We start from the raw sequence: 22,385 nt of genomic DNA, 5'->3' as shown, positions 1-22,385 counted from the left end.
ATGGCTTAGGCTGTATCTTTTTCACGGCTATCACGGATTTCACGATTGCCGTGAAATGCACCCATTGACATAATATAAATCTGACCTCCTTTTCTTTCCCTCCTCCTCCTCCCCCTCTGATCTCTCTATCTCCATTCCTCTGGAATCTACCACACTCTCTCCCTCCTCCTCAGCTAAGAACCTCGGAGTCACCCTGAACCCCTGCCTCTCTTATTCCCAGCACATCTCCACTCTGGCACGCACTTGCCGATTCTTCCTGAGCAACATCCAAAGAATCCGACCATTCCTCACCAACTATGCCACCCAGCTCCTGGTACAGGCCCTGGTACTCTCCCGCCTAAACTACTACAACTCCCTCCTGGCTGGCCTCCCTGCGTCCGCCACCCGTCCGCTCCAGCTCATCCAGAACTCCGCTGCTCGCCTGGTGTTCTCTCTGCCTCGCTTCTCCACTGGCTCCCGATCACTGCTCACATCCAGTTCAAGACTCTTGTAGGAGCCTACAGATGCCTTGACCAGACTGCACCCAGCTACCTCCAGACCCTCATCTCTCCCTACACCCCCACTCGACCGTTCTGTTCCTCCTGCACTAGAAGACTGGCTCTACCTCCTCTACGCTCCCCTGCCTCCAGAGCCCGCTCCTTCTCCACCCTCACCCCGCAGTGGTGGAATGACCTTCCTACAGATGTCAGGACTGCCCAGTCCCTAACCACCTTCTGGCGCCTCCTCAAGACTCACCTCTTCAGACAGCACCTGTAGAACTCCTCTTTTTTTCCTCCTGGACTCTTATCACTCTTCCTTTAATGCACTTTACTTGCTCTTATCTGCCCCCTATTTTACTGCATTTAATCCTGTACTTTAGAGTACTGTAATCTGTCGTGTCATTTAATCTGTAGTATTTTGTATTTAATTATATCCTGATGTAACTATCACTGACACTTATCTGCTCCGTTATTGAATGGTATTTTGTCATACTTGTACTTGCTAGGACCAAAGTCATTGTATTTTTATCTTGCTCTAAATGGTATTATTACTTGTACTGTGATTCTTAAAATGCATTTTTGTTTACAACTGTAAGTCGCCCTGGATAAGGATATCTGCTAAGAAATAAATAATAATAATAATAATAATAATAATAATAATAATAATAATAATAATATGTAGTTCCCCGCGAAAGTTCCCAATTCTGGAAGAATAGGGTAAATATACATGTTTGTTATCACTTAAATACAGCAAACATTTGCCTTATTGATGCACTACCTGTTATATTTACTCTATATACATTTCTGTCCAATAACAGTCAAGTAAGAATAAAGGGACCAGCCATAAAAAGAAGATAAATAAAAAATGTAAATGTTGTAGATATAATGGGAAAAGTTAAACGAGATAGGGGTGGCGCATCCAGTAAAAGCACCCGCGTGGAGTGCAGGATGCGCCCTATAGTCCTGACGCCACCGGTTCGAGTCCTGGCTATTACTTTGCCGACCGAGGACGGGAGCTCCCAGGGGGCGGTGCACAATTGACCGAGCGCCGCCCGGGGGGAGGGAGGGTTAGGTTGGCCAGGGTGTCCTCGACTCACCGCGCACCAGAGACCCCTGTAGTCTGGCCGGGCACCTGTGGGCTTGCCTGTAATCTGCCCAGGGCTGCGTTGTCCTCAGACGCTGTAGCTCTGGGTGGCTGCATGGTGAGTCTGCAGTGTGTAAAAAAGCGGACGGCTAACGGCACATGCTTCGGAGGACAGCGTGTGTTAAACAAGACACAATTAGGGAAAACTTGGACCCCCAGTTTCATTGCAGCAAGAATGAGTAGCAACTGGAGTAAAAACATGGGGGGACATTTTTGTTGATATCATATTTTTATATGGCTGGTCCTTTCTGTTTTGTACATGTGAAATGTTTTTGGACAGATATTGCTTCTTTATTTAAACAATTATAAAAAATAAAATAAAACAAAATGAATTCCACCACTGGGATTTACACCCATGCACTGTTTACAGAGCCTTGACCACAGTGTCTCTCAGATTTCTGTTTCATTTGATATTGTGAGCCGGCTCACAAGTTTACCACCAGGAGTCGTTCATGGCAGGCTTGGTATGAGCCCACAGAGGTTGCCAGTAATGATCAGATGGACCTGTGGGCAGCATACATGCCTGCCATAACGTCAAGGAGTTAACGGGCCAACAGGCTGCAGGTGTGGTTAGGTAGGCAATCATGGCTTGACTATTGTTAGACTATCATTGGCCTTAATTGGCCCACACCTGTAGCCTGTAACAGCCAAATACCTGGCTGGTAAAAGGGAGCATGTGCCGGCAGTCTGGTGGGTTGTTTGTTTTGTTTTCCTGCCTGAGAACCTCTGGGGCTTATCTACCACAAGACTGGAATAGAATAACAGGAATCAGTGTCGGATAACGTTGTGGTCCTTTGCATCTGCAATTCCCTGTTCTCTACAGGGGCTACGAGGAACGGCCTGTCCGCTGCTGGGATCCATAAAAGACTGGACTGCAGAGTAAGGGTAGAAGAAGCCAAGCAAGCTGGAAAAAACCCAAACCCCAGGTGGAATGACCTGGTTTACATCGGCATTTTTGTTTTGGTGGTTTTGTTTTGTTTGAAATCTTGTTTGAACTGTTTACTTTCGTTATGGACACGGCTCGATAACGCAGCTGACATTGCAGTATAAGAGCAAGCCTTATAAAATACTGAAATAAAACCGTGCTTTGTTTTGGAAACTCCTGTCTGTTTTCTCTGTGTGCAACCACCCGCTCACAATATATTAACACCACCGAGATTCACACCCATCCACTGAATACAGAGCCTTGACCACAGTGTCTCTCAGATTTCTGTTTCATTTGATATATGAACACCACCGAGATTCACACCCATCCACTGTATACAGATCCTTGACCACAGTGTCTCTCAGATTTCTGTTTCATTTGATATATTAACACCACCGAGATTCACACCCATCCACTGAATACAGATCCTTGACCACAGTGTCTCTCAGATTTCTGTTTCATTTGATATATTAACACCACCGAGATTCACACCCATCCACTGTATACAGAGCCTTGACCACAGTGTCTCTCAGATTTCTGTTTCATTTGATATATTAACACCACCGAGATTCACACCCATCCACTGAATACAGATCCTTGACCACAGTGTCTCTCAGATTTCTGTTTCATTTGATATATCTAAACAAATTTGGATCCTGTCGCTCTACAGCCTAGTGGCTATGTGAAAAAGAAAAACAATAAGAGCATTGTAGTTTGGGGGCTCCCGAGTGTCGCATCCGGTAAAGGTGCTCCGTGTGGGGTGCAGGATAGCTCTATAGCCTGGACGTCGCAGGTTCAAGCCCAGGCTATTCCACTGCCAACCGTGGATGGGAGCTCCCAGGGGGGGGGGGGGCTTAGATCAGCCCGGGTGTCCTCAGCTCACCGCGCACCAGCGACCTCTGTAGACTGGCTGGGCACCTGCGGGCTTGCCTGTAAGCTGCCCAGAGCTGCGTTGTCCCCTGCGTTGTAGCTCTGGGTTGGCTGCATGGTGGGCCTGCAGAGTGAAAAGAAGCGGTCGGCTGACGGCACATGCGTCGCAGTTCATCTTCGCTGTTCCTGAGTCAGTGCAGGAGTGGTAGCGGTGGGTTGAGCCTAAATACAATTGGGCATTTCAAATTGGGAGAAAAACAGGGTAGAAATTAATTGGCGACTACTAAATTATTTAAAAAAAAGAGCAGTGTAGTTTGTCCCCTTTTTGAAACCTACAGAATCTCTCCTGATATATTCACAGTTATGAATGCATTGTTTGAGCCCATTGTATTTGTTTGTTGGAGTGAAAAAATAATTTGAATGAAACAAGTGGAATAACTATGGCAATACCCATAAACCACTGTAACTGAAAATCTTGGAAAATTGTCAATAGAGGCTTTTTCAAATTGTACATTTATGTTTGACATTATAATTCTACAGTATATTGCCACACTACTGTATCAGGAACCAGTGCACACCTGCTACATGGCGGCAAAGGAGGCAATCTTTGACTGTTCATATACATCCTAATCTCTCTCTGTCAGTTGTAATACTGGACTCCTTGAAGACAGCATTGGCCCAGCTGTTCAGCAGAGATGCCCCACCCCATGCTAAGAGGTGCTGACACGATTCATTGTGAGAGCACTGACATCTGGGACTGAATTCTGTTAGCAAGACTTCACTTCAGGCTCCAGCACTGACTAGGCTTGAGTGATGAATGAGTCAACCACACCTGCCACAAATAAGCAAGTCCAAGCAGCCTCAGGGAATCTGTACATCAATACCATCTCTCACTGCAACCCAAGCAGTTGAGAGGGGTTTCCGTGGCTACCAGTGATCATGGCTTCCAGTGGCAGTTGTAGGAACAGCTGGTGAGTCAATTTTTTTTCGCTGAGAGGAACTTGTTCATTGCTTAATGAGATCAAGTTTCCTGAATATTTTCACTCAGAATCGCCCTGTTGAAGATAGAGCCCATCGTTTTGGTTTACTTGACTCTCCTGCTTCTTTTAACCTTGCAGCTTTTATATTGATATCTTTATTGATAACACAACTATGTTTGTAGACTTCTTTGTTGCAGAAAGGGAAGTTACTAGCTCATGCTATACACCATTGTAACTAATTGGATGTCATTTGAAATGGATTGCTTTACAATAACTATTTTCTTTCTTACACAGATTCTTTTAAATCACTTTATTCAACCTATGCTGCATTTCTTGTGATTATAAATTAAGACAACTGTATGGTACAATGCTCCTTTGTTTTCCAATCATGTATATGTTTTCTATATGTTCAGATCGATTCCTTTTTGAATCAGCCCTGTGTAACATAAGAACATAAGAAAGTTTACAAACGAGAGGAGGCCATTCAGCCCATCTTGCTCGTTTGGTTTTTAGTAGCTTATTGATCCCAGAATCTCATCAAGCAGCTTCTTGAAGGATCCCAGGGTGTCAGCTTCAACAACATTACTGGGGAGTTGGTTCCAGACCCTCACAATTCTCTATGTAAAAATGTGCCTCCTATTTTCTGTTCTGAATGCCCCTTTATCTAATCTCCATTTGTGACCCCTAGTCCTTGTTTCTTTTTTCAGGTCAAAAAAGTCCCCAGGGTCGACATTGTCTATACCTTTTAGGATTTTGAATGCTTGAATCAGATCACTGCATAGTCTTCTTTGTTCAAGACTAAATAGATTCAATTCTTTTAGCCTGTCTGCATACGACATGCCTTTTAAATCCGGGATAAAAGGCATGTCGTATGCAGACAGGCTAAAAGAAACTAACATTGCCGCTGCCTATCATCAACAAACAGTGGAGAATACCATTAAGAATGATTCTGCTTTAGGTGATCTCCTCTTTCTGGTTTCAGATACTATATAAATACCAACAAGCCAACAATCGCTCTAACGTTAATTTACTCCCCATGCAAACATTATTGCGATAGACAGTTTAATCAATTGCATCAAGTCCCTATATCCCCTTACTGTGATTTAGTTTGCTGTGTTTGCTGCTAGCTAACAAGCTCCATTATTGCAGTTACTACCTAAGCATGCTACTAAAATTTGTCACATTCCATTACAGTCTCAACGCAAACAGGAAATATGTTTAGTATTACTTAATCTGATTTCAATCAGGGCAGGAAGAAAGTACTGTGCAGCAACCTATCACAACAGTTTAGGAGTGTGAATTCTATTACCTTGGTCCTGAAAGAAGGAACTACATCACTCAGGAGGTATAGAAACAAAGGCTTCACAAGCCATTTCCTTGACCTTCATTTGTCGACATCTGATTTGTTAGTTTTCTATCAGATTTTCTTAATTTTATGTTGTTGTTATTTACCCCTTGATATACAGTCAATAGGATTTCAGAAAAGTAAAACTACCCAAGAAAAGCTATTTTGAATTTAAAATGATTGAGTGGGTTTAATAGGGAAAGCAGGCTTATAAAGGGATTATTGTAACAGGTTGCTGTTAGTTTATTCAGATGATGCTGCAGTTGGATAACCCCTTACAAGAAGCTAGATAAACTTGCTGTCCCTTTTATTAGCCCTTATTTGATGAATGCATTCAAATCTCAGGGCAGAAGGCAACAATCTGTCCAAGGTGCTGAAATGTTATGCATTCCTCTGCTGAATGCATTCTTGTTCAAGTTATGAAGTTATTTTTGTGTTGCACCAGATGAATAAAATGAATCAGCAATGTGGCCTGAGCATTGCTCCCTGAGCTAATCCATTTTTAATGGGAAGCAACTCTTTATCTCAACAAAAACAACATGCTTTTTAACAAACAATAAAGCCATTCCAAGCAATGCTGGAGAGAATAGCATTATATTTAAATGTGTCAAATTAATTTTACTAGTCAAACATGTTTTTAAATGTTAGCTTTCGTGGTTCAGGGGGCGTGGAGCTGGGTGCTTCCAATCCTTCAATCTCCCAATTTTCTAATTTCCTGTTAATTAGCATCTATTTTGTATTTAAGACCTGATCACCTGCACCTTTTCTGTCTAGTGTTTCGTTTTTGTAGCAAACGCTCAGACGCCGTCGTTTCGTGCTTCACCGCTAATATCTAAACTTCGTTGTCTCGCTCACTGCAGGTCATTTCTCTGTACATCGCTGCCAAGATATTATCAATAATTTTCCTACCTGCTCAGGTGATGTTTCTTTTCATTCAGCTTCTCTTTTCGGCTTCAAGAGCTCCAACGTTACTCTTTCCTGTTCCACCCGGTCTCCATCTTAGCATCAGAGCCGTCCGGGGCGCAGCTTCATTACTCAGCTTGTCTGCAACTTTATCAGAAAGTCTGGTCCTCCGTTAAATTTTCAAGCTCCTTCGATAAGACATCGACATTTCCATTGTCTGCGATTGCCTTCCTTTAGCTCTATTTAATTTCCACCCCGAGGCCTTGTCGGCGGAATCTTTCTTTACTCCTCGCCTGCAATCAGACGCCCCTCCCCTGCTCCCACCGAGCCAGCACAATTACCGTTCCAACAGAAGATCCTGCCCTGAACCTCCATCAGCTACGTTCAACCTTTTAAAGACATATCCAACCCATTATAAGCTCCATTTCAACCAGTGGCGGCTCGTGACTTGACTGTTCACAACATGCTCTAACAACACTATTGTACTGTAACTTTTCCACCGGCGCCTCACAGACCATGGTTACCACGGCAACGCCCTCATTGAGTGACTGCGGGAGTGCTAAGTTGCTATGGTGACCAGGCAGCTTCATCAGGCTCTGCGTGTTCTGCGCCTCAGCACTGCAATCTTCCGGCTTCCTGTTGCTGCTTTTTCACAACTGGCAGAGACGAATTCAACGTGCCGAACCATGACATCTAAATACTGCGTTAACTTATCTATATTCATGACTCACTGTCCTAAAACATGTCTAGAATATTTATTATTCAAATCTAAAGCAAATGTTGTTCTACAGACAAGGATTTAATCGTAATAACTTAATAGATTCTACCCTGCTTCACGCAAGTCAATGGTTTAATTCCAATCATAACCTCCGGATGGCAGTATAATACCACACGCTCTCTCTCTATATGTATTATACCAATTTGGTATCGCTGCGAAGCTCGGGCACTACAGCTTTTCTATCTATTCTCGCAGTTATCACTTATCTCCTCCTGCCTCATCCTTTGTCTATCTATATCAACTGACATTCTTCAATTTCAACTCTACCTGCCCGCCCCCCCCCCCCCCCGCCCTTCGAGGACATGGTCATGAAGCCACGCACTTGTCGGCTTTCTGAGGTGCTCCGAATCTACCGTCACATTAACTTCCAGCTTCCCTGCACCAGGCTTCCATCCCAGTGACCTCTTCCTGTTCCCGGATTCGTGCTTCCTCATCTGGCTTCTCTCCTTCAAACCGACAAATTTCACCAAGGCACTTTATTCAACCTTCAAGTTTCCATTTCAGCAACGTGAGCTGCCAGTCAGAAACGGAAACCATGTCCTACAACTATCATCATTTCAGTCAAGTGTCCTCCTACCCTGCGATTAGACAATACACTCAGACTGCTCCCGACCAAATCAATAGATTTTGCAATAGCCTCAGAGCAACGCATTCTTTATCCTCTCAGGTTCTACAGCGGCCTCAGCTCTATGCATTCTTCATCTCTGGCTTTATCTAAATCATTTTTCACTCAAAGACCAATATCCCCCGCATTCAGCAGATCTCTGCGCTCTGCAGCAGACCACCACACTCTACCAATGGCAGTCCACCATTCACAATAACAGATCACTGCTTCAGCAGATCTCTCTTTCTGCAGCAGACCACTGCTCATCATTGACCGCGCTTCATCGTTACTTCTTTAGATCTCTGCACCGTTCAGCAGATCCCGTCCCCTCTGTTAATTGATCCTCACTGCAGCAGATCTCTGCTTCCTCTTCAGATCTACTCACTATTATAGCATGCAAAGTTGCTTTAGTTTACAGTTTAAATCTGTACCTGCACTACTCCAGAGCTTCCAACGCTTCCGCTTTCCTCCAGTATGCAGATCACGGCAGCATTCCACAATCAAGGCTAATGCTAATCCCCATCTAATCAAAATACGAGGTGCTTGAACTTCTCAGCAATCTATTCGGATGTCCTCACATCCTCTCAAATATTACAGCATTAATGCATGGTGAGAGACGCGGTATGAAACTGGAAATCTGTCTTGATTATGAGTTAAGGAGTTCCACTACTAGGAGAATGGGTTTCACAACTCCAGTCAATCTCTGAACGTGAGTTCACCTTTTCCATTTCAAGCAGACAGGATAGTAGCAGACCGCTGATCGATCCTGTATTAACTAACACATAGGATGGTCAACATCTCCTCTCTTCCCTTGTTTCCAGAAAATGGAGCACAAAGGGTGCTGAGCTTCCCCAGCAGTCAATTTACAATGTTCGTTCAGTTCCAGCCGCTACCTCAACCCTCAATTCCAGCTCCCCTTCGGCCTCTACTTTCAGTATCCAAGTTCCGTCAACTGATCCTGTCTGCTGCCCCCCCCCCCTCCAGACTCCCCAGCTTCATCAGCTGCTATTTGACTGAATCCTACTCTCGGTAACCTGCTTCAATCTGCTCCGCATTTCATGTCTGCATCCCTCGCCCTTCTTCGAGAGCTTCATATTCTACAGCTTGATCAGTGTGTTCAGCCTTCTGTGCCCAGAATCAGATTCATCCTATTCCTTCAAACAAAACCAGATCCTGGATTCTCTCTCTCTCTCTCTTCCTTCCTCCCCCCCCCCCCCCATTTTCTCCATACTAGCAGTTCGCCTGACCCTCCGTGAGATTCGGAAACGCCACTTCACCCCATACAAGGAGCTACCTATGGAGATCATCTGCATTTGAGCCCTCTTCTGTCTTCTTAGGAGCTCAGAATCCACAGTTTCTTCTACTTCTAATTTTACTCCATCATTCAGTTGTGTACCTCCATGACGGATCCATTTCAGCGTGGTCACTTCATTCAGTGGTCAAGCAGAGTCCCTTATCTGCCCATTCTTTTCAATGTCAAGGTATTTCTCTGCATCTCAGCCTTCTTCCGTCTCCTCAGAACTCGAAGTTTCTTCTGCTTCTAATTTACTTCATCATTCGGCCGTACCTCCAAGATGGATCACTTTCAGCATGGTTAGTTCATTCAGCTGTCAAGTAGAATCCCCTATCTTCCCTTCTTTTTAACATCAAGGTATCTCCCCAGCAAGAAACCTTAATACACACACACCAACGCACACACACACACACAGCTTCAGTGTATTGTGTCTGCTCTTTAGATAGCAGTGTTTCATGCATCTTGCAAAGTAACAAGGACTGTTTATTTCCATGTATCAGGCAGCTGACACAACAGCATTTGAATTCCTAAGAGAGTCCCGTTCTACTGTGTGCACATTTCACCCACCCTAGCTAGTTCTGTATGTATTCTTCTTCTGAATACTAATGTATATACCCACTGAGATACATCTATGGCCAAAAGTTTGGCATCACCTAGAATGTTAGGATTGTGACAATTAAAATAAACATAATTTAGATATTTTATTTAGCAACATGTAATCAAAGAAACTACAAAATGATATTGCAAAAGTCATTAAGTATAATGAAAACTACAAAGTGGTATGTAATTGAATATGTTATCGTAACATTATTTATTATCATTATTAATTTCTTAGCAGATGCCCTTATCCAGGGCGATTTACAATGTTACAAGATATCACATTATTTTTACATACAATTACCCATTTAAACAGTTGGGTTTTTACTGGAGCAATGTAGGTAAAGTACCTTGCTCAAGGGTACAGCAGCAGTGTCCCCACCGGGGATTGAACCCACGACCCTCCGGTCAAGAGTCCAGAGCCCTAACCACTACTCCACACTGCTGGTTAATTTAGCAGGTTAATTCTATAGGGTGATGCAACCCTTTTGGTCACAGCTGTAGATTGCATGCATTGTGTGTTGGCGGTTTGCACCAGTCAATCCTGATAGATGACCTTCTATAGTACTAAAGGGGCAGAGAAATCTGTGTCCCATGGACCTTGTCTCAATTAAAGTGAAATTAATTCACTGTCATCTGATTGAATCAGCCAAGAGCCTGATGTCTCACTCCACTAATGAATACCACTCACAATAATATTGCCATGTTCGCACTGTTATTTTGACAGCATTCCAGTACTCAAAGTTGTTCCACTGAGGCACTCTAAGCAGAAAACACTGCCATTGAATTTACAGGGAGTTCCAGTTACTGACAAGCAACCTGTTAGAAGCTGTTGGTACAGTGCCTGATACATCTAGATTGGCTTGGAAGACATTCCTGCTGGATTGCTCCCTTGAGATTCACCACCATGCTTACACTGATGCCAGCCCCCATGTACAGGGTTAAAGGAAACTGAAGATCGCATATTGCCCATGTACTAGTCTAACTTTGCTGAGCTTCTGAGAGTGGACTTTATAAATGACTTATTTAAATGGGCTCGTTTAAGGTAAGAGCAGAGAGTAGTTTTAAAAGTAGTTTTAAACAAAAGTAAAAGGGACCTCAAGGACCACAGTTGTTGTGTTTGGTATCATGGTCTTGCTAGGACTGATTTATCACCGTTCTTTCATTTAAATAGATACAGTCCTTAGCGTTTAGCAATAAAGACTAAAGGTGAAACAAGGATTCTCACCAAGAAAATTATGAAGTCAATGATAAATCAACCAACCAACAAATCAATTAAGAAAAGAGTCTAGACACACCAGCTCACCTCTTATCCGCGAGGTCTGTTTTGTTGCCCACAAGCATGATGATGACATCACTTCCTCTTTCTGTTCTGACATCATCAATCCATTTGGAAGTCTGCTGAAATGAATTCACATCTGTTGCGGGGAAAAGTAATTTGTTTAACACAAACTTGTAAGTGAAGATAACAGCAAGCCTGCATCTCCGTGCTCTTGTAAAAGCCACAGACTGCAGCCTGTGAAAGGGATGTATTTTATTTAAAATGTGTAAATAGTCTCCTTAGTGAGCCAAAGCGGGCTGCCTAGAAAATTAAGTTCAATTCATCTCTTGGAGCCACATTTCTCTTGTTTGCCAATAAATAAAGCCCCAGCAGTGGTAGCTTCAATGGTATTTTGAGTCTGTTTCACCCTCAAGATAAGATATGCACTCCACTGGGACTGGCTCCCTGGTCACACTGTAAGATGCAGATGATCAACCTGCAGTATTCACACAGAACTGTCTTTGTCTGTTCCAATGTTCTCCTTTCCATTTAGCTTTTACCCCCCATCCAAGTGAAAGTGTTCTCCCCCAATAACTGAGAGGATTCCAGTCAGTAAACCACAAGTCATTACAATGCAGTCTGTTAATGCGTAGTTTTCTAGATGAAATCGAACACTGGATGTGGCTGTGGTCTGTTCTGCTGTGCCAGTGTCTCAGCTGCATTCTGGTCTGTACTCCTAGTCAGGTATATCAGGGACACCCCACTTTGTTAATCAATAATACGTATTTATTATTTAATACAGAGTGACACTAACACTTTCGAGTCACGGGATGCTGTTTTAATAAAACACTCTCAAGGTAAACAGGCACAATAACTCTGGTCTCTTTTTATTTTGTTTCTTCCATGTCTGAACTGTTGTCCAAGCCTAGTTAGTTCAGACCACTTTTGATGTACTGTACTATACTGTACTGAAAGACAGAAGCAGGTTGTTTAGGTGAGGAAAGCCTTGCTCACTTGTGATGTCATAGACTACCACTGCTACAGTGGAGTCACGGATGTAACTGGGAATCAAACTCCGGAAGCGCTCCTGGCCGGCTGTGTCCCACAGCTGCAACCGCACCTAGAGATGAGGACCAGCAGCAGAGAGAGAAGGGGGAGAAGGAGGGAGAAAGTGAGCAGGCATGAGGCACACACAAGTACAGGGCATCAGGGACTAGGCTGAGGGAGAAAACACACGAGGCACCACTATTGCAGGTGGCATGGTGAGTTCATCTATCTATTAGATCACCCCATGTCTATTTGTTAATCAAACACCAGTCATGAGTATTTAGTCTGAAGCACACATTTAGCATTCTGTGGAGGACGATGCAGGGGTACCTACAGATCTCAGTGACAAACGAGAGGGAGCATCAAGGGTGCAGAAGAAATGATTTAAAATTCATAAGATCCAGCAGTTTTTGCATGTGCTGCAAGCATTGCAAAATAAAATGTTACTGAGCAGTAATTTATCCAGTTAAATAACCAGCCAGGATAGCTTGCTGATTCTCAATGATCTGTTCATTTTCAGAGCAATGTCAGGAGATCAACCTCTACAAACACCTACCTTGGTTTAAGCACATCTTAAAGATTTCACTAAACGAGCCAGCGAGCTCTAGCAGGTCAGTATTCACAATGACAATTCCCTGCATTATAAATTGGCTGCAATGTGCAGCGGCTTGAAGCCTTGCAGAATGTTGTACCTTTCTCATAATAACCTCATTACATTACCGCATGTACTGTTACATCCTTGTCTCTTTCATCTCTTAGTTTTATTTAAAGTTTTTTAATAGCCCAGAGCACATCTTCAGAACTTTAACATATTCTATAACTAAGGCTCTACTGTGTGTGCTGGATGTAAAAAACGGAACAGTCATTAGAAATCTTCAGCAAGCAGCAGTATTATCAGTGTACAATATACAGTAAATATCAATGACATGGTCAGTAGACACCAGTTTACTGTTTGCTCTTTAAGTATTCAGATATCAAATTTTTTAAATCAAGGCACAAAGGTTCTGGGGCCCTGGACTATAAACTAATTTTCATTTAAGTTCTGAATGATTGCGGTCCTTAGAGACTTAGAGCAAACTGTTATTTTAATAAGCTGTCAGGCAGACATGCTAGCATGTCAGAATGTTAAGTAAACTGCACCAGACTAAACCGCATTCAATACAAACCCTATACACTGCACCAGACTAAACCTCATTCAATACAAACCCTATACACAGCACCAGACTAAACCTCATTCAATACAAACCCTATACACAGCACCAGACTAAACCTCATTCAATACAAACCCTATACACAGCACCAGACTAAACCTCATTCAATACAAACCCTATACACTGCACCAGACTAAACCTCATTCAATACGAACCCTATACACAGCACCAGACTAAACCTCATTCAATACAAACCCTATACACTGCACCAGACTAAACCTCATTCAATACAAACCCTATACACTGCACCAGACTAAACCTCATTCAATACAAACCCTATACACAGCACCAGACTAAACCTCATTCAATACAAACCCTATACACTGCACCAGACTAAACCTCATTCAATACAAACCCTATACACTGCACCAGACTAAACCTCATTCAATACAAACCCTATACACAGCACCAGACTAAACCTCATTCAATACAAACCCTATACACAGCACCAGACTAAACCTCATTCAATACAAACCCTATACACAGCACCAGACTAAACCTCATTCAATACAAACCCTATACACAGCACCAGACTAAACCTCATTCAATACAAACCCTATACACAGCACCAAACTAAACCTCATTCAATACAAACCCTATACACTGCACCAGACTAAACCTCATTCAATACAAACCCTATACACAGCACCAGACTAAACCTCATTCAATACAAACCCTATACACTGCACCAGACTAAACCGCATGCAATACGAACCCTATACACTGCACCAAACTAAACCTCATTCAATACAAACCCTATACACTGCACCAGACTAAACCTCATTCAATACAAACCCTATACACTGCACCAGACTAAACCTCATTCAATACAAACCCTATACACAGCACCAGACTAAACCTCATTCAATACAAACCCTATACACAGCACCAGACTAAACCTCATTCAATACAAACCCTATACACAGCACCAAACTAAACCTCATTCAATACAAACCCTATACACTGCACCAGACTAAACCTCATTCAATACGAACCCTATACACAGCACCAGACTAAACCTCATTCAATACAAACCCTATACACTGAACCAGACTAAACCGCATGCAATACGAACCCTATACACAGCACCAGACTAAACCTCATTCAATACAAACCCTATACACTGAACCAGACTAAACCGCATGCAATACGAACCCTATACACAGCACCAGACTAAACCTCATTCAATACAAACCCTATACACTGCACCAGACTAAACCGCATGCAATACGAACCCTATACACTGCAACAAACTAAACCTCATTCAATACAAACCCTATACACTGAACCAGACTAAACCGCATGCAATACGAACCCTGTTAACGTTCACATGTAGTTGATGTATGGAATTCTCCATGGATCCTGTTGCACAAATGTATCTGCATTCTATACAGACTACCCTTTCACAGCCAGACTACCCTTTCACAGCCAGGCTACCCTTTCACAGCCAGACTACCCTTTCACAGCCAGACTACCCTTTCACAGCCAGACTACCCTTTCACAGCCAGGCTACCCTTTCACAGCCAGGCTACATTCTTGAAATGTCAAGAAGCCAAGAGTACTTACTGTTCGGTCTTCCAGGTACATGGTTTTTGAAAGGAAGTCAATTCCGATTGTTGCCTGTAAATCAACATAAAAGACAAAATTAGGCCTGACATGAATAAACTATTAGAAAATGGATCAGACAATTCCTTTACCTGATTGGCAAATATAAGGTCCCTAATCTCTGGTAAAGGACCTAAAATGTTATCGTTCAAACTACGTTTAATCGCTGTTCCAAATCAAGCTGTCAGAAAATATGTAAATACATTATTTATTTATGTAATTTACCTTTTCTGGGCTTGATGAAATAAAATTAGTGAACAGTGGTGGCTGGTCGGCAAAAAAAAAGGGAAGGCAGAGGGTTTGGGGTCCCATTATACCCCCAGCAACAGTAGAATCGTATTATTGTGTTCTGACTGACAACACTTCATATTATTATTTATTTATTTATTAATTTATTTGGCAGATGCCTTTATCCAAGGTGACTGTGACAGTGAAGGTTGCAGTGGTGAAGTCACACCAGGGAATGAAACCAAAACAACACAAAACATACGGGGAAAAACTGCGCTGCTGCACTCGTTTTTATTAATTCAATACAAAATAAAGATTTAAACAAAAAACACAAAAAGAAAAGGGCACATTGGCCAAAGGAAAATAACACAGACTATAATAATCCTTTTTATAAAACGAGTACCGGGGTTCGCTTCCTGGTAGCATTCACTTTCACTCTTTACTCTCCTTTACTCTTCTAAACTCTCCCCCTTCTCTCAGCCCAGTGTGGGTCTTTTATTCTGTGGCTGGAGCCTTAATTACCCATTTAACAATTACCTTATTAAGGCTCCAGCCACATTCCCACAAGCTACTCGGGATGGGCTTATCGCAGGTCTCAAACAACAATGACGGACGGTTTTATATACCCCTTGTGCATACACCCCTTGTGCATATTCATTTGTGTATATAAATATATATATATATATATATATATATATATATATATATATATATATATATATATATATATAAATATAAATTAATATGCACACGGTAGCGCAGTGTCTTCTGGGAATAGTAGTTTATCTGGTACACACAGAAAGGCGTTTCCAATCAGCAGAAATGCAGAAGAAAACTCCTGTAATCCACACATGCCAACAACATGCTGGCTTCGCATTTTAACTTTGGTTTAATGGGACTAATGGGAATAAGCAGTGACACAGTTTTTTACAATTTGTTTTTAACATTTTCCTACCGCTATGGTGGATTTCATTTTTTTTTCTGGTCAAAATCTCCTTCAACTTCACTCATAATTGCACATACTCATTAAAGCAGTGCTTCAGCAGGGGGCGAGAGCATTTGAGTTGCTCCTCCAATTAAAACCAGGGATCTGCCATTGCTCATACTGTACTGTGTGTGTGGTTATAGCAGATAGGAGTTTGTACAGAGGCTCTGGACCCTTCCAATTAAAACCTGTGCTCAGATCACATGATCTGCTACTGCTAGTACTGTGGTTAATAGCAGATTTATAAGCAGCACACAGGACTATCCCCTAGAAAGTGTCCTGAGGGCATCAGGTGATTCTTAATGGCTAGGTTTAGGGTTAGGTATTGGGTTTGAGGTTAGGTTTTAGGGCAGGGTTGCTTAAGGTTAGGTTTGGGGATGGGTTAGGGACAGGGTGGCTTGATTTCGTAGAGTTGCCGAGCTCCGGAAGTGAAAGATGGGAGTAAATGGCAAATGCCCTCGAATCATCCGATGCCCTCAGGACACTTTCTAGGGGATATTCCTTCATGCTGTGATTTATAACTGAGCCTTGTCCCCTCTGAGCAGCCAGCACTGCTGTTACTATAGGTATGTTGAATCTAGGGTGAATCTAAATGTCATTTTTTCTTACATTTTAGACAATATTTTTTGTTTTGTTTTATTTGAACATCATTCTATTATAATGCTGCACAACATATTATTATATATATATATTTTTCACTTTGCAATTTTGAGGAGGCTTCAATGCCTGTGAATGTTGTCTGCTTCCTAGCTGTCCTATACATTCTATATATCTATTTAAATTTAGTGTAGCAAATAAAAATATAAATCAAACAACTGGATGCCGACTAATTACTTTCAGCAATGTTGTTTCATGATATCACAATAACAACACAGGCCTGTGCTCTCTTCTCTAACAAAGCCAGGAATGAGGCTTTGAATACACTTTATCAGCACACTGTGAACAAGGTACTGAATCAACACATGCAGGCTACTAGATATTTTTTAATTATTAAAACTTAAATTTTTTCCGCTAATACATTTTAGGACCTAACAGTAACTTAAAAATGAAACTTACACAAATACACAAACTTACCCTAATTAAAAATAAAAAGTTAATTTATTCTTTTACAGGCTTTACAAACAGTTCACAAACCATGTTTGCTTTTGTGTATGAGGTACCTGAACTGAAGAACAACTCCATGAAAGATGAAGATTTTTTTTTAGTATTGAGGTATTATTTAGGCTATTTGAAACACCAATGACGCAACATTGTCCACCGCTGGGATACTGAAGCATGAAGTCTACCAGACCAGCGCTGGAATTCTGAGAAAACAGCATTGCTCATGGAATATTGAAGAAAATGTTTACATTAGCAACAAAAACTAGTGTTGCATAAAATCACGAAAACATGTCAATTTTCTAATAGCAATAGAACCCTCATAAGAGGGCTTTATGTTCATTACCTACCTCCTTCAGCTCGGGCATTGAAAGGCACAACGGTACCAGACGGTAAAGATGTCTTCTTCGGGTTCTATTGCTTAATTAATAAATGTAACCTTCAGATCTCATCTTTTTTTAAGTGGTGCAGAAAGAGTGTACTGTACTGCACTCTCATAGCAGCTAAGTATAACATTATAACATCCCAGTATTTGTAATATTTTACACAAAGGAAAACTCCTTTATGCCACTCCATTACATCACCCCATCATAACCCTGTACAGAACCCCTTTCCACTGTCCCATCACCCCATCATAACCCTGTACAGAACACCTTTCCACTGTTCCATCACCCCATGCTTTCCAATTGCATTTTGTAGTGAATTATAGCTTTGCTACGTATTTCTACCAGTCTATAACACTTTCAATTTTTTTGGAGAGGTGACATGTGATCCCTACCACAGTTGTCTTCTCAGCTGAGTGTAAAGAGAAGAATCACTGATGACTGAACACCTCACATTCTTGTACCAGCAGAGGGACCCATTCACAGCTTTGGAAGCAGTTTATGCATCGATAGAAAAGGACATTCCCTAAAAGTGATTTGAATTGTCAAAGTGGTGCACATTTTTTTTTTAAATGCTTTCACAAGCACACTCATTGGACTTCTGCTTTACACTGACCAGCAAGACTCAGAAATAATGATAGAGGGAGATATTGATTGAGGTCTTTTTTAAGTCAAGTGAGTGAAATCTAAACAGCAAATAACAAAGCTGGCTAGCCATGCATGTCAGCTGCAGGAATAAACAGGCTTGGTGGATAATCTTGTCAAGAAAGATAAGGCCCACAGCTGACAAACTCAATTACTGACAGAAATAACACAGGGCCTTGCAGTAATTTGGGGGCTTCGCTAATGTCCCACCAATCAGAAATAACCAGGTGGGTTGACAGTGTACTTAGTCTCAGTGTCAGCAAGCAACCAAGCAAAGCAAGCACCAGGAATGCTCTGCTAGTTTGGTTAATCTCATTTGCGAAGTTTGGCATTTGATTTGTTGGTTGGAGTAGGTTTGCCCCGGGTTTGTGAACTGAAGGACATAAATGATCTGATGATCTGATATTGAGAGTACTATGTATGTAGAATGTCAGGACTTTTTGGACATCAGTTAGGTGGTGTAAGGGGTGTTCTGTTACTGTGTGGGTATCCGCTGATTGACAAGAGTGGCACAGAGGTTGAAGTTGAAAGCGCTGCTCAGGTGTCCAGGTTTTAGGCCTGCAGTAGGCCCTAGTGCAGGAGGACATGCACACAAGTGTACATAAAGTGATCCTAGTTCTGATGATCCCGGTGTACACACACACAGTGATTCTAGTTCTGATGATCCCAGTGTACACACACAGTGATTCTAGTTCTGATGATCCCGGTGTACACACACAGTGATTCTAGTTCTGATGATCCCGGTGTACACACACAGTGATCCTAGTTCTGATGATCCCGGTGTACACATGCAGTCATCCTAGTTCTGATGATCCCGGTGTACACACGCAGTGATCCTAGTTCTGATGATCCCGGTGTACACACAGTGATCCTAGTTCTGATGATCCCGGTGTACACACACAGTGATTCTAGTTCTGATGATCCCGGTGTACACACACAGTGATTCTAGTTCTGATGATCCCGGTGTACACACACAGTGATTCTAGTTCTGATGATCCCGGTGTACACACACAGTGATTCTAGTTCTGATGATCCCGGTGTACACACACAGTGATTCTAGTTCTGATGATCCCGGTGTACACACAGTGATTCTAGTTCTGATGATCCCGGTGTACACATGCAGTGATTCTAGTTCTGATGATCCCGGTGTACACATGCAGTGATCCTAGTTCTGATGATCCCGGTGTACACACAGTGATCCTAGTTCTGATGATCCCGGTGTACACACAGTGATCCTAGTTCTGATGATCCCAGTGTACACACACAGTGATTCTAGTTCTGATGATCCCGGTGTACACACACAGTGATCGTAGTTCTGATGATCCCAGTGTACACACACAGTGATTCTAGTTCTGATGATCCCGGTGTACACACACAGTGATTCTAGTTCTGATGATCCCGGTGTACACACACAGTGATCCTAGTTCTGATGATCCCGGTGTACACACACAGTGATTCTGGTTCTGATGATCCCGGTGTACACACACAGTGATCGTAGTTCTGATGATCCCGGTGTACACACACACAGTGATCCTAGTTCTGATGATCCCGGTGTACACACACAGTGATCCTAGTTCTGATGATCCCGGTGTACACACACAGTGATTCTAGTTCTGATGATCCCGGTGTACACACACAGTGATCGTAGTTCTGATGATCCCGGTGTACACACACACAGTGATCCTAGTTCTGATGATCCCGGTGTACACACACAGTGATCCTAGTTCTGATGATCCCGGTGTACACACACAGTGATTCTAGTTCTGATGATCCCGGTGTACACACACAGTGATCCTAGTTCTGATGATCCCACTACACACACAGTGACCATGTTGGTTGCCTCAGTTGTGAGGGTTTTCTACCGATCCACCTCCAGGGTTGTAACGAACAAAAGAACAAAAGACTGGCTTTTCAGCCCCTTTTTAAAGTCATGTGGATTCCAAATAGGCAGGGAGGGAATTGTAATGTGTGTATGCATGCATGTATAAGTGAATCTATTGCTGTTCACTTAATCAGGCAAGTGGAAAGTCACATTGAGAGATGCTGTCAAAGAAGAAGAACACCAGGGTTCACCATTAAAATATTTGAAATATGGACATTTTAAAATATTTGAAGTATGGACATTTTCATCTATATATTAATCCATCCTTCATGTCATTTTCTACAAATATATGTAAGTTACACAGTATGTCTATATATTACCTTAGTTACCTTTTAATGAAGTACTGTACAGTAAAAGTTCAAGTCTGTGCACGATAGTATGCACACGGTGAAGCATGAATTATAGGTATTAGACTGATTATTACTGGTTCATTGTTAAATGGTAATCATCTAACACAGGTGGTTTAAAAAAAATCATAATGTAATTCCATTTTTAACATATCCTAATCCTGCTCGAGAGAACAGTCTTGCATGTCATAATCGAGATCATGCCAAGAAAGAATTAATAAACTCATTTCTTGCTGAATAAATCACTAACTACAATCCATATCATCTAATTAAACCCCATTGATTAGATTACAATAGTTCAATGCAGTCTTTTCAGTGTATTTAAAAGCGTAACTGCAGAGGCAGATACATTTCAAGATGTATCTGTGCACCTCCGCAGTCCTGCGGCGAGGCTCGATCAATATTTATGAGTTCCAGCAGCTTTATTCTACGCAGTCTGTTGTAAATTTCCTTGACAGATCAGGGCCAATTTAGGTAGCATTGATTGGCTGTATGGACAGCAGAGATGTAGCTTGCTGAGACTGAATTAGCTTCTACTGAAAGAAGTGTCCTTGGATAGCAGCTGCAGGCAGACAATCAACGAGCAGGGTACAGAGAGCAGGGTGCAGACAGCAGGGGTACAGAGAGCAGGGTACAGAGGAGAGCAGGGTGCAGAGTGCAGAGAGCAGGGTACAGAGGAAAGCAGGGTGCAGAGAGCAGAGAGCAGGGTGCAGAGTGCAGGGTCCAGAGAGAAGACGTGATTTATACATGATTTGCCACTTCTAACCGACCGCGGCAACAATGGGGGTACAAGGAAAATAATACTTTATTGTCTTTTAATACATTAATTTATGATTTCCACATTGTGTCTATAGTTGTACAATGCATGCGTATGAGTGATGCAATAACACTGTATTCAGCTTATCTGTTAGGGGTTTGAAGATTCATCAAAGGAGAATGAAATACTTGAGGGAGAAGGGACAAAGTCAGTCAAGTCAGTCGAATGAAATCCAGCGACAGGAAGCAAACCACAGTTCGCAGGATATCAGCACCCCTGTCATAGACGTGAGGAGGACTTGCATGGATACAACTAGTGATGAACCTAATGATCCTTGTGAACCCGGTCAGACAAACCAGCAAACAGAGAAAAGAACCTCAACGGGCACAAGCCTGGAGTTAAATGGCCAAGAGCTTCTGAGAAAACAGTGTGGGACACAGTAAACACGGATCTCTGTTTTGCATTAGAAAGGTTAGGTGGAACAGTCAAAAAGAAGCTGGATAAATTTGGGGATACCATCTATGTATATGGAGGGAAAGGTTTGGAGTTGAAAAAAGAAAGGAGAAAGTATAAACTATTCCTGTAAAGTCTAGACGGCAGCAGGAGATTGAGCGCTTAGTTAAAGAAAGGAGGCAGCTGAGGACGCAATGGAGGAGAGCAGAACAAAGTCAGAAGGAGGCATTCAATCTATTACAAAGGGTCATAAAAGATAAGCTTGCAACATTGCGCAGAGCTGAGCGCCTACAGAAACGCTACAAAAAGAAGGAGCATGTGAGAACTAACTTTTATAAAGACCCATTCAAATTTGCAAAGAGGTTATTCACCAGGGAGAAAAATGGCACATTAAAAGCAGCTATGTCTGAGCTGGAGAGATATCTCGAAGAAACGCACACAGATTAAAAAAGGCAGGAGCCTATGTCGATTCCTTCAGACATCACACCTATCAACCCACCAGAATACCAAATGGAGGACTGTGCACCTAAGTGGAAAGAAGTAGAGCAAGCTCTGAAAAAGGCA

General features: G+C 42.3%; 1 protein-coding gene across 1 annotated transcript in view; it reads right to left on the bottom strand.

Moving 5' to 3' along the window:
• LOC117423463 (ras-related protein Rab-6B) overlaps positions 1-22,385 on the bottom strand; it is a 140,836-nt gene that overhangs the window by 18,064 nt on the left and 100,387 nt on the right. Inside the window, exons 3-5 of the mRNA XM_058990030.1 lie at positions 15,005-15,058; positions 12,195-12,300; positions 11,226-11,337 (exon numbers count right to left, since the gene is read on the bottom strand). Of these exons, the coding sequence (XP_058846013.1) occupies positions 11,226-11,337; positions 12,195-12,300; positions 15,005-15,058 (272 nt within the window). The remainder of the gene's footprint in view (positions 1-11,225; positions 11,338-12,194; positions 12,301-15,004; positions 15,059-22,385) is intronic.

The sequence above is a fragment of the Acipenser ruthenus genome, chromosome 17 (genome assembly GCF_902713425.1).
Source record: "Acipenser ruthenus chromosome 17, fAciRut3.2 maternal haplotype, whole genome shotgun sequence".
Lineage (NCBI taxonomy): Eukaryota > Metazoa > Chordata > Actinopteri > Acipenseriformes > Acipenseridae > Acipenser > Acipenser ruthenus.
Note: the sequence above shows the minus strand (reverse complement) of the source record. Positions and strands in the feature narration are given on the sequence as shown.